Source organism: Corythoichthys intestinalis, chromosome 2 (assembly GCF_030265065.1).
Source record: "Corythoichthys intestinalis isolate RoL2023-P3 chromosome 2, ASM3026506v1, whole genome shotgun sequence".
NCBI lineage: Eukaryota > Metazoa > Chordata > Actinopteri > Syngnathiformes > Syngnathidae > Corythoichthys > Corythoichthys intestinalis.
This window is the reverse complement of record NC_080396.1, coordinates 66,114,828-66,128,385: the sequence shown is the minus strand read 5'-3', so window position 1 is coordinate 66,128,385 and position 13,558 is coordinate 66,114,828. Positions and strand designations below refer to the sequence as shown.

The following is a 13,558-nucleotide window of genomic DNA, read 5'->3' as shown; positions in this document are numbered from 1 at the left end:
ATTGAAACCATTGAGAATACGGATAAACAAAGACGGACAATATGGCGGCCGGATACAGCGACACGTCATTCTGTGACGTTGGTGAGTAGGGTCTGTACTACGAAGCCGGTTTTCTGGCTTAGCAGGGTAACTTAGAGAGTAACTTAATCACGTGCGGCCTAAGTTCGCAGCTAAGCGAGACTACGAAAGGTGGATATGTTGGAACCGAGAAGTGATGCCACGGCAACATACGCCACACGCCAAATCTGGTCTCAGAGTTAGATCTTTCTTAACACCAGGATTCCGATTAACCATGCTCTATTCAAACAGCACTCCTCCGCGGATGTGTCCTCTTGACAATGAAAGCGAACCTGAACGAACTGTACGCCATTGGCGAGCGAATTGTGAGGGGCTCTCTTCGGAGGGCACGGGTTTTTGGAGACCGCCGGAATCCGCTGGCGTACCCGGAAGATGTTCTCCATGAAAGATATAGATTTTCAGTTGAGGGAATTCGTTACCTGTGCCAGCTGATCGAGGCGGACGTCACTAATGTAACCCGCCGAAGTCAGGCCCTCACAACCGCGTAGATTGTGTGCCTGTCCTTGTGCTCTTTCGCCAGCGACAATATATGCATTCCATCGGTGATGCTGAATATCTGAGTAGGAACACTGTATGCCTTGCGATTCGGAGTTTATGGAAACGCTTCAAATTGATTGTTGAAATCGCTGAATGTAAACGATTTATAATATTAATAAAAATATGCAGACTATTTATACATTAAGAAAATTTACATTTTTTTCTGCCTACTCGAAGAGATTAAAATCTCAAATCCACTGATAGGACAGACACACAAATATAAAAGATTTAAATGTTTATTGAATACGCATCTTACAGTCTTGTTTAACTGTGAGAATTCGTTACAAAAGACGGGCTTTAATTTACGCAACCACGCATGGACTCTCCTGAGTCCTCACAAATATAACATAAAATTTCGGGCTCGGGCCTGCAAATCAAGTTAATTGATCGGGCCGGGTCGGCCTAGATTTTTTTTAGGCCCAATCTTAAAAAAAAAAAAAAAAAGGACATACGTATTCATACAGTCAATGGGACTAAACTTACAATCATCCTACTTCATGTGGTAATGCACGATAAATTATTTCTTACAGTTAACAAACTAAATCTTATTTTATTGCCGACAGCAGGCTTCATTTCTTTTAATGGACATAAGTAAACTGGCATATTGACGCATTCACAAATCACACGATCTGTAAATTCGCTGCCAACAGACCAGTCGCGCTGTACTCGCCAAAGCGGTGTTGGATTTCGCGGTGAGGGTGGATTTTAATTCCTCATAACTCCGCATGATTATCGCGCATTCCTCCTCCGTGAAGTAAGGTGCCCGTGCCATCGTCACAAGTAGTGTTTGACTCTGGTCTCCGCCCCCTTTTATGTGAACGCGCAGTAACTCTGACTGGGTTGACACAGGTTTGACTAATCAACCTCATAATCAGCGTCGTAGCACCAATTGACCACAAAGTAGATAACGAGATTATGTCAACTCCGGTTACCCGCTGGTAAACAGGATTACTTCTGGGGAGGTTGAACTCCGTTCGTAGTATAGGCCACAGTTGGTCTGAACAGTTTTAATGTTTCTAATTGAGAGTATGGCATACTCCCATTGTGATCATTCAACATACCTCATTTATTACGACAAAATAGCGAACAGGAAGGAGTTATGGGGGAACAGAAGAAATGAAACACAAATAAAATTGAATAGAATTGAAAAGAAACACAAACAACAACAAAAAATACAGTGAACGCCTGCACTAGATATTAGTATGTTGGTGCTATCGTCAGCTAGATGTACTTCCGGTTGACACCATGTGGGGGGCCTGTTGACCAGGGAAAGAAGAGGAGGGGGGTGGGGAAGTCTATAAACTAAGTGATTGGGAGGGGTAGAGTGTACACAAATCAGCTCTGTGATCTAGAACCCCGTAATAGTGTGAATCCCTTGTGAGTGCAAGCCCGTTGGCAACCGACCCTACGCCGCACCACCGCCAATCCCAGGACCGGGACCCCCCACCCGAGCTCGCCCAATCACATCCAGCCGTTAGTAAACAGCTGCCATCTTAAAGCAGTAGACTTCTCTGGAAGGTTCTGATGTCGCAAACCTAATTAACTTTTTATCTAAAATACACCTAAATCAACAAAATCTTTACTTGAATCTATCTTTAAATAATGAAACCGTTTTAAAACTTTCACATGTCGAAAGTAGATAAAAGGGAAATTATGGAATAATGGGAGCCATTTCAACAACTTTAACAGTTGATTCACAAGATTTAATATTTTAAAGCTACTGATACAGAATGGGGATTTCAGTATTTTATATACTGTTTTGAACTGTTAACTTCATTCTTAAGTAGTAGTTTATTAAAGCCTGAAAGGATTTTTGTACAATTTTGGAACTAATGTACATCAAATTAAAAGCAGCTAAGAGTTGCATCAATAATTGATTTATAATCGGATTGTAGCCTCTGAATCATAATCGAATTGTTAGGTGACCCAAGATTCCCCCCTCCATTAACCATAGTGGCAAAATGTTCTCTCGTACCGAGCTATGACCTCGTAGGCCTCGCCCTCGTTGTCCTTGTCTTCATCTTTTTTCTCGCCCTTCTGCAGTGGCTGCGAGATGATGTCATCGGTGAAAGAACCAAAGTAGGATTTGATGAACTGAGAAGAAGGCATCATCGGCTCTCGGTTCTGGATCCCAAAGAAGATTTTACTTTTTTTTTTTTTTTTTGAGAACAACTTGGGCGTTAATAGCAAAAGTACTTACCTTGTATTTGTCTTTGGCCTTCTCGAATCCCAGCTGGTCGGATACGTTGTTCAAAACCAACATGGTCTGCTGGTTCTGGATGTTCTGTGTCTCCTCCAGGATCAACACAGCTGTGACATCTGACAGAAGTAACGCAACAACCATTAATGTCAGGCCCGATCAATATTTGACTAGTTTTACTCACCTTCCAGGCATTCTTTCTTATTGCCCAGTTGCTCATGAGCTTTGGCCCTCCTGAAGAGAGCTTCCATGTAAGGTGGGTTGAGCGTTACTGCCTGTGAGCAGTCTTGCACCACCTTAGTCCATTTCATCTATGGTGAAAGCCAACCGTTGGTAACAGAAAAGTCTCCCATATGCAGCAGACACACATTAAAGCGCTCTTTGCTAATGTAGTAGAGTAAGTGCCAACCTGCTGCTCATACGCTGCTGCTCGGTTCTGATAGAACGTCGACAGGTCGCTCTTCTGTTCAGTGGGGCAGAGTGCAATGGCCTCTGTGAAACACTGGATGGCGTTCTCGTACTTGCCCGCCTCAAAGTATTTGTTGCCTTTGTTATTTGTCGCTAGGGCACGACCCAAAGGACTCTAAAAGGGGAGACAGATATCTATTAGGCTGTAATTGTCATTTAGCAGCAAAGATAAACTATATTGCGCAGATCCTGTGGCATCAACAATCAACTACAAACCCCTTTCAGGAGAAGTGTCAATTATTCACGTGTTCACATTACAGACCACAAAAATGGCTAACAGATTTCAACTGATATACGGAAAATTGTTCACACGTTAACTAAACTATATTATAGAACCGGGCGGTTTACCAAAAATGTATCATTACCTAGATCACAGGTATCAAACAGATTCCAGAAAGGGCCAAGTGGGTGCTGGATTTTGTTCCAACCGATAATGCGCAGAGTTTAACCAATGAACTTCCTGCTGAAACAAGCAGCACTTGAAAACGTTTAACTGATTACACATGTAAAAGATCTAAATGGTGAAAAGATGTCCTGTTCATTGGTTGGAAAGCAAACCTGCACCCACTTGGCACTTTCTGTAATCGGTTTGACAACTGTGACCTAGATGGTTCACGAAGACCGACATGATTTTCAACATGTCGGTAAATTTTTTTTTTTTTTTAATGAAATGAAAAAAATGAAGTCTTTTCAGCCCGCTTTGGCTAAGTGTTATTCGGCTAGGCTCATTCTCCTTCCAGCCAGAGCGATAACGTGTGAAGTTACGTGGCTATCAGAAACTCGAAGCACGTTGCTATGAACCGGGGCGCTAATGCTACAAGTGAATATGATGACGTCAGATAAAAGTGAAACTGCTATCGGTAGCCAGGCCACAGGCATTTCGAGTATTGCATTAGTCTACGCTCATAGTGGTGCTGGCGCCAAGAAAAAATATAATCCAACAATGTAGCCTGTAACATGACCGTTTAATGGCCACAGCTATTTTTCTGTATGTGATTGCTTTATTCTGTTATTACTGCCATTTAAGATGCACCATGATATCGGTTACCCATAATTATCATCCGATAATGGCAATTGTGATGTCACACAGGTAATCCAGATTTTTTTTTTAAATCAACTGATGATGCAATGCGATAGTTATATACTTGATTTAGCCTCCAAATGTGCGAAATCGACAAAGTTTTGTGCGATTCTACACCGCGTGGCCTCAACCCGTCCTCCCTCTGGAGCCCGTTGCATGAGTGACGTCACACGAATGGCTTGATATCATGTCGGCTCCGTCACAAGTGTGCGTTTCCTTTTACGTGGGTGAAACAAATTACGCTCTCGCCATCTGCAAAACACGTACTAGAGAAGTTCCGCTAGGCGGAGAGAAAACATCCTCATTTAACACCACCAACCTAATTTGCCATCTAAAGCTGCATCACAAAGATTTGTGGAACAAATATGAGGCTGCCGCTAGCACGAAACCTAAAGCTAATAGTAAACAAACAGAAAAGCTATCGGAGACACTTTTGACACGCCAGGATCAGTAGGAGGATAGCATCTGGGGACCTACTACTTTTCGGATGCGTGTTTTCCTGCCTTATATGACCACCATTCTTCGTGAAAAACATGCCGATCACATCAGATTTACCACGGACAAGGGATGTCAGTCAAGTAAGCATGCTTATCAGGACGGCACAGTGGTTAGATGATTATTTCAACATGCACCAAACCACACTCACAACAGCAGTAGTGCACTCAGAACACTGCAACTTTATAACGTTTTAATCAGATTATTTTTCTTAAATCTAGTCAAATAATATTTTTCACCCTTGTTTTGAGTGGTAAAGAGTAGTTAACAGATGATGAATGCGCCAGATTATTTCACTAAGTAAATATGAGTATTTGTTTATTTAGTCCATACATCTAAAACCTGGTCATTTTTTACCTAAATCAAGAAAAATCTGATTTCAAATAATGTTTTGAACCATATTTTCTTGAATAAAAAACATTTTTAATAAACAAGTTTTTTTTTAGGATTAAATGGTAACTCTGATAGAAAGACATGTAGTTCTTAATAGATAAATGTTCACGTGAGTTACTACCCTTTAAGTATAATTTATTGCTTAAAAGAAGACTGTTCATCTTATTTTCAGCTAGCCATTTTTCATATTTCAAGAAATCTGACAAATTTACTTGAAGCGCTGGCAGATAATTTTACTTATTTCCAATAAATTTACACTGAAAACAAGGGAATTTAACTAGTTTTAAGTAGGTGTGTTTGAGCGGTGTATGATATAATTGTTAGGAATGGCTTACTTTTAAAGGCATTTTTGTGCAACCTAGGTATTTACGCTCTAACGAACTGCCATCATTCTATCTTTAATGTTTTATTGGCATAGGAATAAGAGAGTATAGCTTCATGCGTGCATGTGTTGGGTTGGGGCGTGTAAATGAGAAAATACTCTGAAGAAACACCTGAAACCATGAAGTAAACTAAAAAACACTTGTTTTGAGTGATCATGTCACTGCAGCCATTAAAATTAAGTTGTCTGATACTCGGTCCTCTGTTTGAAGTGCACTGTTCAAGACCTCTTGCTGTAAGTCATTTGTGTTACAATGACATTTTTGCACAGTGGCCACTGGCCATAGATATATTTACAATGTTGTACATTGTTCAAGTCATACAAGGTGTTTTATATATTTATACTTGAATGCTTATGAATGAATGTTTTGCTTTATTTGGACAAGAGAAAACAAAAATAAACAAAATAAAACATTTTTAAAAATCTGACAAAACCAATTAAAACACTTGAGATAACAGCAACAATATTAAAGACAATAATAATAATAATAAATAGTATCAGAATGTATTCATTGTGTCCTTCATTGTCCATGATTAGTATCTGTGTCGGGCATCCCTGTCACTTGCTGGTACTAATCCATTACTTCTCGAATAGCAGCGATGCCGGAGGGAGCGCGTATGACCCCCGTGAAAAAGGCTTTGCTTATGTCGTGTAAAGTGTAAACATCCACGGCAGCATGTAGTGCAGTTGGGCACCTCCAGGCGGTGGGAGACAGTATGGTGTGGACAGCAACTATAGGGTTAACCTTGTCAAACTCCTTACAGCACTTTAGCGGTGACTGACGTCGGCAATATAAAAATTCAGCTGTCCTCAGGCCATTGTCATTGAAGTCTCTAACAAACAACTCGAGAGACATCGTGAAGACTTATTTAACAGTAAAGGAAAAGACAGTGAGATGGAGGTAAAGAAACAAACGAAAGACTCCCAAAAGCTAAAATGAGATACGATGAACCTTATCTGGTGTGCTCTCTGTGTCCTAAAATGTGAACAGCAGACAGCATGAGGCCAAATAAATCAAGACGTCACCTTCAGACATTACATCCCCAACACGCTGACAAGTAGCTGGAGTTTCTCCAGCGAAAACATGCAGAGTACATCCAACAATCATCTCGCTTTGTGGCCGCTACATCGGTACACAGTTTTGCTGTGTGTCAAAATCACGTTAATATTCATTGAAAGTTAATTTATTTTGTTTTGTCTTTTGTGAATGTGAAAAGGATACAATATTAAGTATATTAAAAAAAAAAATTATAGGTATTAATCTTTTATAGTCTACGTGGTGTTGGGGGGTGCAAAGTATTTTTCTTTTCTAGGGGGGCTTTGTAAAAAAATAACTGAGAAGCACTGAACTAGTCAAACGCAACTATCAACTATTGCAGTTTTGCACGAATGACACACGGTTATCCTATTATGCAAGAGTTGTGCTACCAGTATGGAAAGAGCATGGCTATCAAGCATATCAAAGACATTTTCAAAATTTGAGTAAATTTAAAAGCTCGCACAGCTTCCCATATGTAACTCTAACTTGCCTTTCATCATACAAAACTTTGCGGAATATTGTCAGATTGCACAGTTGTCTATTTTTATATATATTTATTTCTTTTTACTTGCCACTGAAGTGAGGGAGTGACGCAATTTCAAGTCTCTGTCTGTCCTTGCACATGTGGTAGAATTGCCAATAAAGCAAACTTTGAACTTTATTGTTGGAGAGGCTTGATTTGGACTGTAAGAGGTTCTGGGTTCAATATGGTTTATATTTCACTCGTCTCTGGGTGTCGGTTAGAACACAAAGAGTGGAGTTGGTCTTTGGCACTTTTAATGCATTGGCAACACCAAAGTCCATCCCTCCTCCCGCAGTATGGCCCCGTCCCTACTCTCCCCGGAGGAATGAATGAGTATGTAGGTGCCAGGGTGAAAGATATTTACAGTGCAAAGTAAGTGAGGAGTGCGCGAGTTAAGAGGCAGGCTCCCGCAGGCGTGGCCCCGTCCGCCAGAGCCACCGGCTGCAAGGCGGGAGAAGCGCCAAGGCCCTGATCAACCCCCGCCCCAAACAACCCCCACGAAACTTACTCAGACTTTGGTCAAAATCTATCCAAACATGTTAGCAAATCGTTTAGCTCAACAAATACACTGGATGGCAATATTTAGTTACAATATATACAAACTACGATGCTAAGAGCCATTATGAGGAGTCTTGAACGTTGTGAAGGCAGCACTCAAATGACCGTAAAGTTAAATGGACCCAGTAAACAGGGAACTACGGCGTCAGTTGAGGGACACAACGCGCTCATTGGCTGGAGCTCCAATTAATTTAAAAACTTGTTATTGACACATTGGGATGTATTTAAATCACTACCTTACATAGTTAAAGAGTGACACTGTAAAGTACGGCTTCGTGGCCACATGACGTCACCGCCGTGCGACCTCAACAACAATGGCGAGCAACTAGTTTATTTAAAAGTTTAAAAACATTTATGAAAACGAAAACATTAAGAGGGGTTTTGATATCAAATCATTGTAACTTGCATGAACATTTATCTTTTAAGTACTACATGTCTTGCTACCCGAGGTACCCTTTAATCCTAAAGTAAACGTGTTTATCTCAAATGTTCTTTATTCAAAAATATTTGGTTCAAAACAGTATTTGAAAACAATTTTTTCTTGATTTAGGTGAAAAATGACCAGGTTTTAGACGTATGGACTAAATAAGAACAAATACTCATATTTACTTCAAGAAAGTGGAATAATCTGGCACATTCATCATCCGTTAACTAGTCTTTACCACAACAAGGTGTAGAATATTATTTGACTAGATTAAGAAAAATAATCTGATTAAGATGTTATAAAGTTGCAGTGTTCTGAGTGCATTACTGCTCTTGTAAGTGTGGTTTAGTGCATGTTGAAATTATCATCTAACCACTGTGCTGTCATGATAAGCATGCTTACTTGACTGACATCACTTGTCCGTGATGAAGCTGATGTGATCGGCATGTTTTCCACGAAGAATGGTGGTCACATGAGGTAGAAAAATACGCATCCGGAAAAGTGGCAGGACACCAGATTCTCTCGTCCGAGCGAGCCTGGCGGCGTCTGCCGCCTGTGGTCTTCTGTCCATTCAGCCCCTAAATGAGCACCCGTGCCAGGCCTCAGTCTGGCCTTGGTGCTTACGTTAGCTTTTCCTTTTGTTTACAATTGGCTTTAGCTTTCGTGCTGGTGTCAGCCTCCTAATTGTTCCACGAATCTTTGTGATGCATCTTTAAATGTGATGCGCATCGTCATCTAGATTAACCGGTGTGTCAGTGCCGCCCCGCGTTCCGCTCCCACCTCTGACCAGGCCGGGACGCGAACCGCGCGCCACGTCGCTAACCACTGCGCCAATAAAGCTCGAGCCAACGGCACAGCCGTCAGCGTCTCTACATGAAGGAATCGACAGGGAGGTTTCCACGCTCCACAACGGAACTGCGTGTACCCGTTACTTAGAGACGCTAAACAAGCACATACCCTTTTTACACAAATGTGCGCAGCGAATACAATGTAAACAACGCTCTCTCCGACGCATCAAGGCAAGGAGAAGCGGAAGCAACGAGCCGACATAACAGTAAACGCAAGTAACGGTCGGACATATAGCGGCTCTAGATTATCACCACAACTTTATAGTATGAAGGGGAAATACTAACTTTCGTTCATGGACGCACACAAATTAACATTCCCTCGCACGCATCTAAACAGGTGCCCGGACTCTGCTCGAAATGCGCACCATGTGTGATATAGGACAAAAACAAGAAATAACTGACTGGTTGCCATGGGAACAAACGAACAACAGGAATCTTTCTAACCGTTAAAAATTATTAATTCAACTCAATTGTTTGTTAGAGCCCATTTTTAAGACAAAACGTTCGCAGCAAGGTTAGTTTCATTATTAATGTGTAGCATTAGTCCTACCATCCGTTTCCATAGATATAAGCCTACCACCCCGAGCACTATGGGCACGCCGATCAGCAGAGCTAGCTGCAAACGGGAGACGCCGGTGGCCGACTGAAGCTCGACTGGCTTGGAGCCATCCATGATGAGCAACCCTGGTGACAATAGAGTAATGACAAGCAGCACTGGGCCAGTTGTCTTTGTCATTACCCGAATGACAGTCTTCTTTATGCGTGCGCAGCGTACGTCATGAGGAACTCTGGGATATGAGATGATGGTATATGGAGGTAGATATGGGACAAAAAGATTTGTTCTCGTATTAACACATTAATGTTCGTATATAAAATATTTGTGTTCTTATAGAAATATTCGTGCTCATATTTACGGATCCGTTTTCATAATTAGGCGGTCACTCAAATGGATCTAGATGAACTTTTCTTTATACTATACATACGTTGCTATACAGTACCAAATAAAAGTGCTACCCATTTTTAGTAAATAGCGTTTTCGTGTCAGTCTTTTTTTCCCCGTGACGCAGTGATATTGATTCGGGCGGAGTCTTATCCTCAGTGTGTGAAGCTATTTTAGATCACGTGCACCAATAGGAGACGAGGATTGTATCTTCGCTCGTGCCGTAGCTTGTCAGAGGTCGCTGCCATGTTGTTTTAGAAACCAATAGACCCAATCACGTGACGTCACAACTTCGCCCCCCTGACTGGTGCCGCAATATTGTCCGTCAACTCATCGTGTTTACATATTACCAGTGTTGTCACGGACTACTTAACGTAATTTAATTACTGATTACACCTCAGAAAAGTAATCTAGTTACTGATTACTTTATTATCAAAGTAACTAAGTTACTTTAAAGAGCATACGACAGGAGGAAAAAAGGAAGGAAAAAAGTCTTAAATAGCATTATTATGTGAATTAGAAACATAATTTTAGAGGATTCGACTATATACAGCAAATTTGCAAAGCACAGATAACTATAAATTAGACTTTTAATCTGCTGTCCGGCCCCTCCTCCTATTAAAGCCCTCTGGCGCCGCCATCTTGCTGATGACGTCGACGGTAGAACGATTTCAGGGAGCTTTAGCATTGAGCCCAATGGAGGAGGAAACATTTTCCAGCGATTCTGGTTCAAGTGTGGAATTTTCTAACATAATTGGCTATCCAGAGGAAGTATGTGCCATACAGCCATATAGGTTTGAGCCATATTTGGAGGAAAAAGATATGGAATCAGAAAGCAGTGACACAGACGAGACTGAGCCAAACTCCCTGATGACCACAGCAGACTGGGCAACACTGCATGGTGAGTAGCTGAAAATTAGAACAGTTTTGGTATATTCTGTTTTGTTCACATACAGTGGGGAGAACAAGTATTTGATACACTGTCAATGGGTTTTCCCATTGGCAGTGTATCAAATACTTGTTCTCCCCACTGTATATCTGTTCATTTTTTTATAGTAAGAAATTTTCATTGTTATTACTTTTTTTTATTTGTGGAGACCTGAGAACATTACATTTTTCTTGCAAGGAGTCTTTCACTGCAATCCATGTTCTGCATTTAGATTTAAAATTTCATTTATTTTTCTGAAGGTGTTCATGTGAATGCTGTGCAGTGATGCCCACAGTAGATGAGTGTGTTTGCTGTGGTGAACAGGGGCGAGTCAGGGAGAAGATGGAGGGGGCTGGGGTCCAATGTATTACCCAACACCCTGGATTTCAGCTCGTCTGCCTGAAGGTAGACGTCCTTCAGACAGCCTATTATGCCTACAAGCAAAACTATGAGGACTAGGGACTAGGAGGAAACAAGTATGTGTCATATATATGCACTGATCAGAATTTCATAAGCAAACCTTATTTGTGATTGGCAGTCACTTAGGCTATTTAGGATTGTCTCACAAATTACAATGTAAAATAACGGTTTGCATTACTGTGTTGGTTTTCAAATGGAAAAGGAAATGAATGACCCCATCCTATTGTTCTTTCAGCTGGAAACGTTACACGGCGTATCGCCAGTTTGTGCGCTGGGTGTACGAGTTCCTGGGGCGGAGGATCAGGGTTCCTCTACCAGCCTGTGTGGTCGCGCAGATCAGGACAAGCTACCCATCACCTGAGTTTGTTGGATACCAACCTCCTAAAACTCCTTAAAACTCCAAGTTTAATAAAATATTGTAATCGTTCCATTATACAGTCATCCTGATGTGATTTCTAAAAGCCTCAGTGGTTAGTCTTATTACATATTTACTAAGTGCAAAACAAAAATGGTATTTCCATGACAAAGTATTGTGCTGAATGGAATATGGAAATATGACCGATGCAAGGACGTTATAGGATACTTATTTCTGACATGCTGATACAAGTATAAAAACAATTACTACTGTATCAAGCTCAAGACAATAATGTAGCAAAACACACAAAATGTTTTTATTCACCAGAATTTAAGTGTGCCATTATATTTTATGTATACGAACATATTTACAAAGTGCTCGAACCGATGATACCTTATAATTTCAAAAAACTAGCTCACATTTTCGAAAGATGACAACGAAAGAACTGGGGAACACAATTATACAAAATTAAAGGTTCAATCATGGCACATTAAAACGTGTGACATGATCCCGGACCGCCTGTTCTTTGTCAGGTCGCTGAAAGCTGCTGCTGAGGGATAACCTATCATTTTGACACCACGGGGTGAGATCTTGCATGTAGCCCCAGATCGAGGGAGATTATCAGGGGTCTTGTATAAATGGTAAATGGACAGAACTTACATAGCGCATTTATCTGCATGGTTACCATGCCCAAAGCGCTTTACCCATTCACGCACACATTCAAACACCTAATGGGGCTGCTGCCATGCAAGGCGCTGTCAACCCATTGGAGGCAAGTCAGGGTTCAGTGCCTTGCCCAAGGGGGCTTCGACAGTTGGCAGTCGTAGCCAGGAACCCCTGACTCTTCGGTCCAAGGACAACTCCAGCTACCAACTGCGCCACCGCCGCCCTTTGTATGTCTTCCATTTTCTAATAATTGCTCCCACAGTTGATTTCTTTACACCACCCGTTTTATGTATTGCAGATTCAGTCTTCCCAGCCTGGTGCAGGTCTACAATTTTGTCTCTGGTGTCCTTCGACAGCTCTTTGGTCTTGGCCATAGTGGAGTTTGGAGTGTGACTGACTGAGGTTGTGGACAGGTGTCTTTTATAACGATAGAGTTAAAACAGGTGCCATTTATACAGGTAACGAGTGGAGCCTTGTTAGACCTCGTTAGAAGAAATTAGACCTCTTTGACAGCCAGAAATCTTGCTTGTTTGTAGGTGACCAAATACTTATTTTCCACTATAATTTGGAAATAAATTCATTAAAAAAATCAAACAATACGAGTTTCTGTTTTTTTTATTCCACATTCTGTCTCTCATGGTTGAGGTTTACCCATGTTGACAACTACAGGCCTCTCTAATATTTTCAAGTAGGAGAACTTGCACAATTAGTGATTGACTAAATACTTATTCGCCGCACTGTATTATTTCTTTTCCTATTTCATTTCTCCAGAGCAAAAAAGGATCCAGTTTTTTTTCACCTGACTCTAGCCATTTTCTTTTGACCTTATAAAGGCTCTTTTAGCCAAATTAATTTAAGCATTGTCAATTTCTTCTTTATTATTATTTTTAAATTTGATTCCTCCGTTGTTAAATTTTCTTTTATCATCAAAGATTTCTTTTCCGACATCATTTTTACTTTGACGGAATTATCTGTCTTGATTTCCTTACTACGTTTTTTGCTATTTGTCTTATTTTAAATTTGAAATATTCCCATTTCTGTACTGGCTTCATCTCCATTTCCCCAAGTAGTTGTTTCCCTGTCCGCTTTACCATATCACAAAATGACTTGTCTTTTAACAAATCGTTATTTCGTTTCCAAAACTGCTCCTGTGTAGTGTTGATCCGATTTTATGAATTGTATTTAATTTGTGGTCGGATAAAGGAGCTAGATAAGACTCAGAA

At 40.9% G+C, this 13,558-nt stretch overlaps 1 protein-coding gene across 2 annotated transcripts in view; it reads right to left on the bottom strand.

Annotated features, from left to right (window-relative positions):
- The window catches only part of LOC130904786 (mitochondrial import receptor subunit TOM70-like), a 28,633-nt gene extending 18,874 nt beyond the window's left edge, over positions 1-9,759 (bottom strand). The window contains exons 1-5 of one of the 2 annotated variants that reach the window (XM_057817805.1): positions 9,577-9,759; positions 3,225-3,398; positions 3,000-3,126; positions 2,816-2,934; positions 2,591-2,739 (exon numbers count right to left, since the gene is read on the bottom strand). In XM_057817805.1, the coding sequence (XP_057673788.1) occupies positions 2,591-2,739; positions 2,816-2,934; positions 3,000-3,126; positions 3,225-3,398; positions 9,577-9,699 (692 nt within the window). In that variant the 5' untranslated portion in view covers positions 9,700-9,759. Of the gene's footprint in view, positions 1-2,590; positions 2,740-2,815; positions 2,935-2,999; positions 3,127-3,224; positions 3,399-9,311; positions 9,398-9,576 lie in introns of those variants that run through there. The other variant, XM_057817814.1, reaches the window with a different exon arrangement.
- Between the last annotated feature and the right edge of the window lie 3,799 nt (positions 9,760-13,558).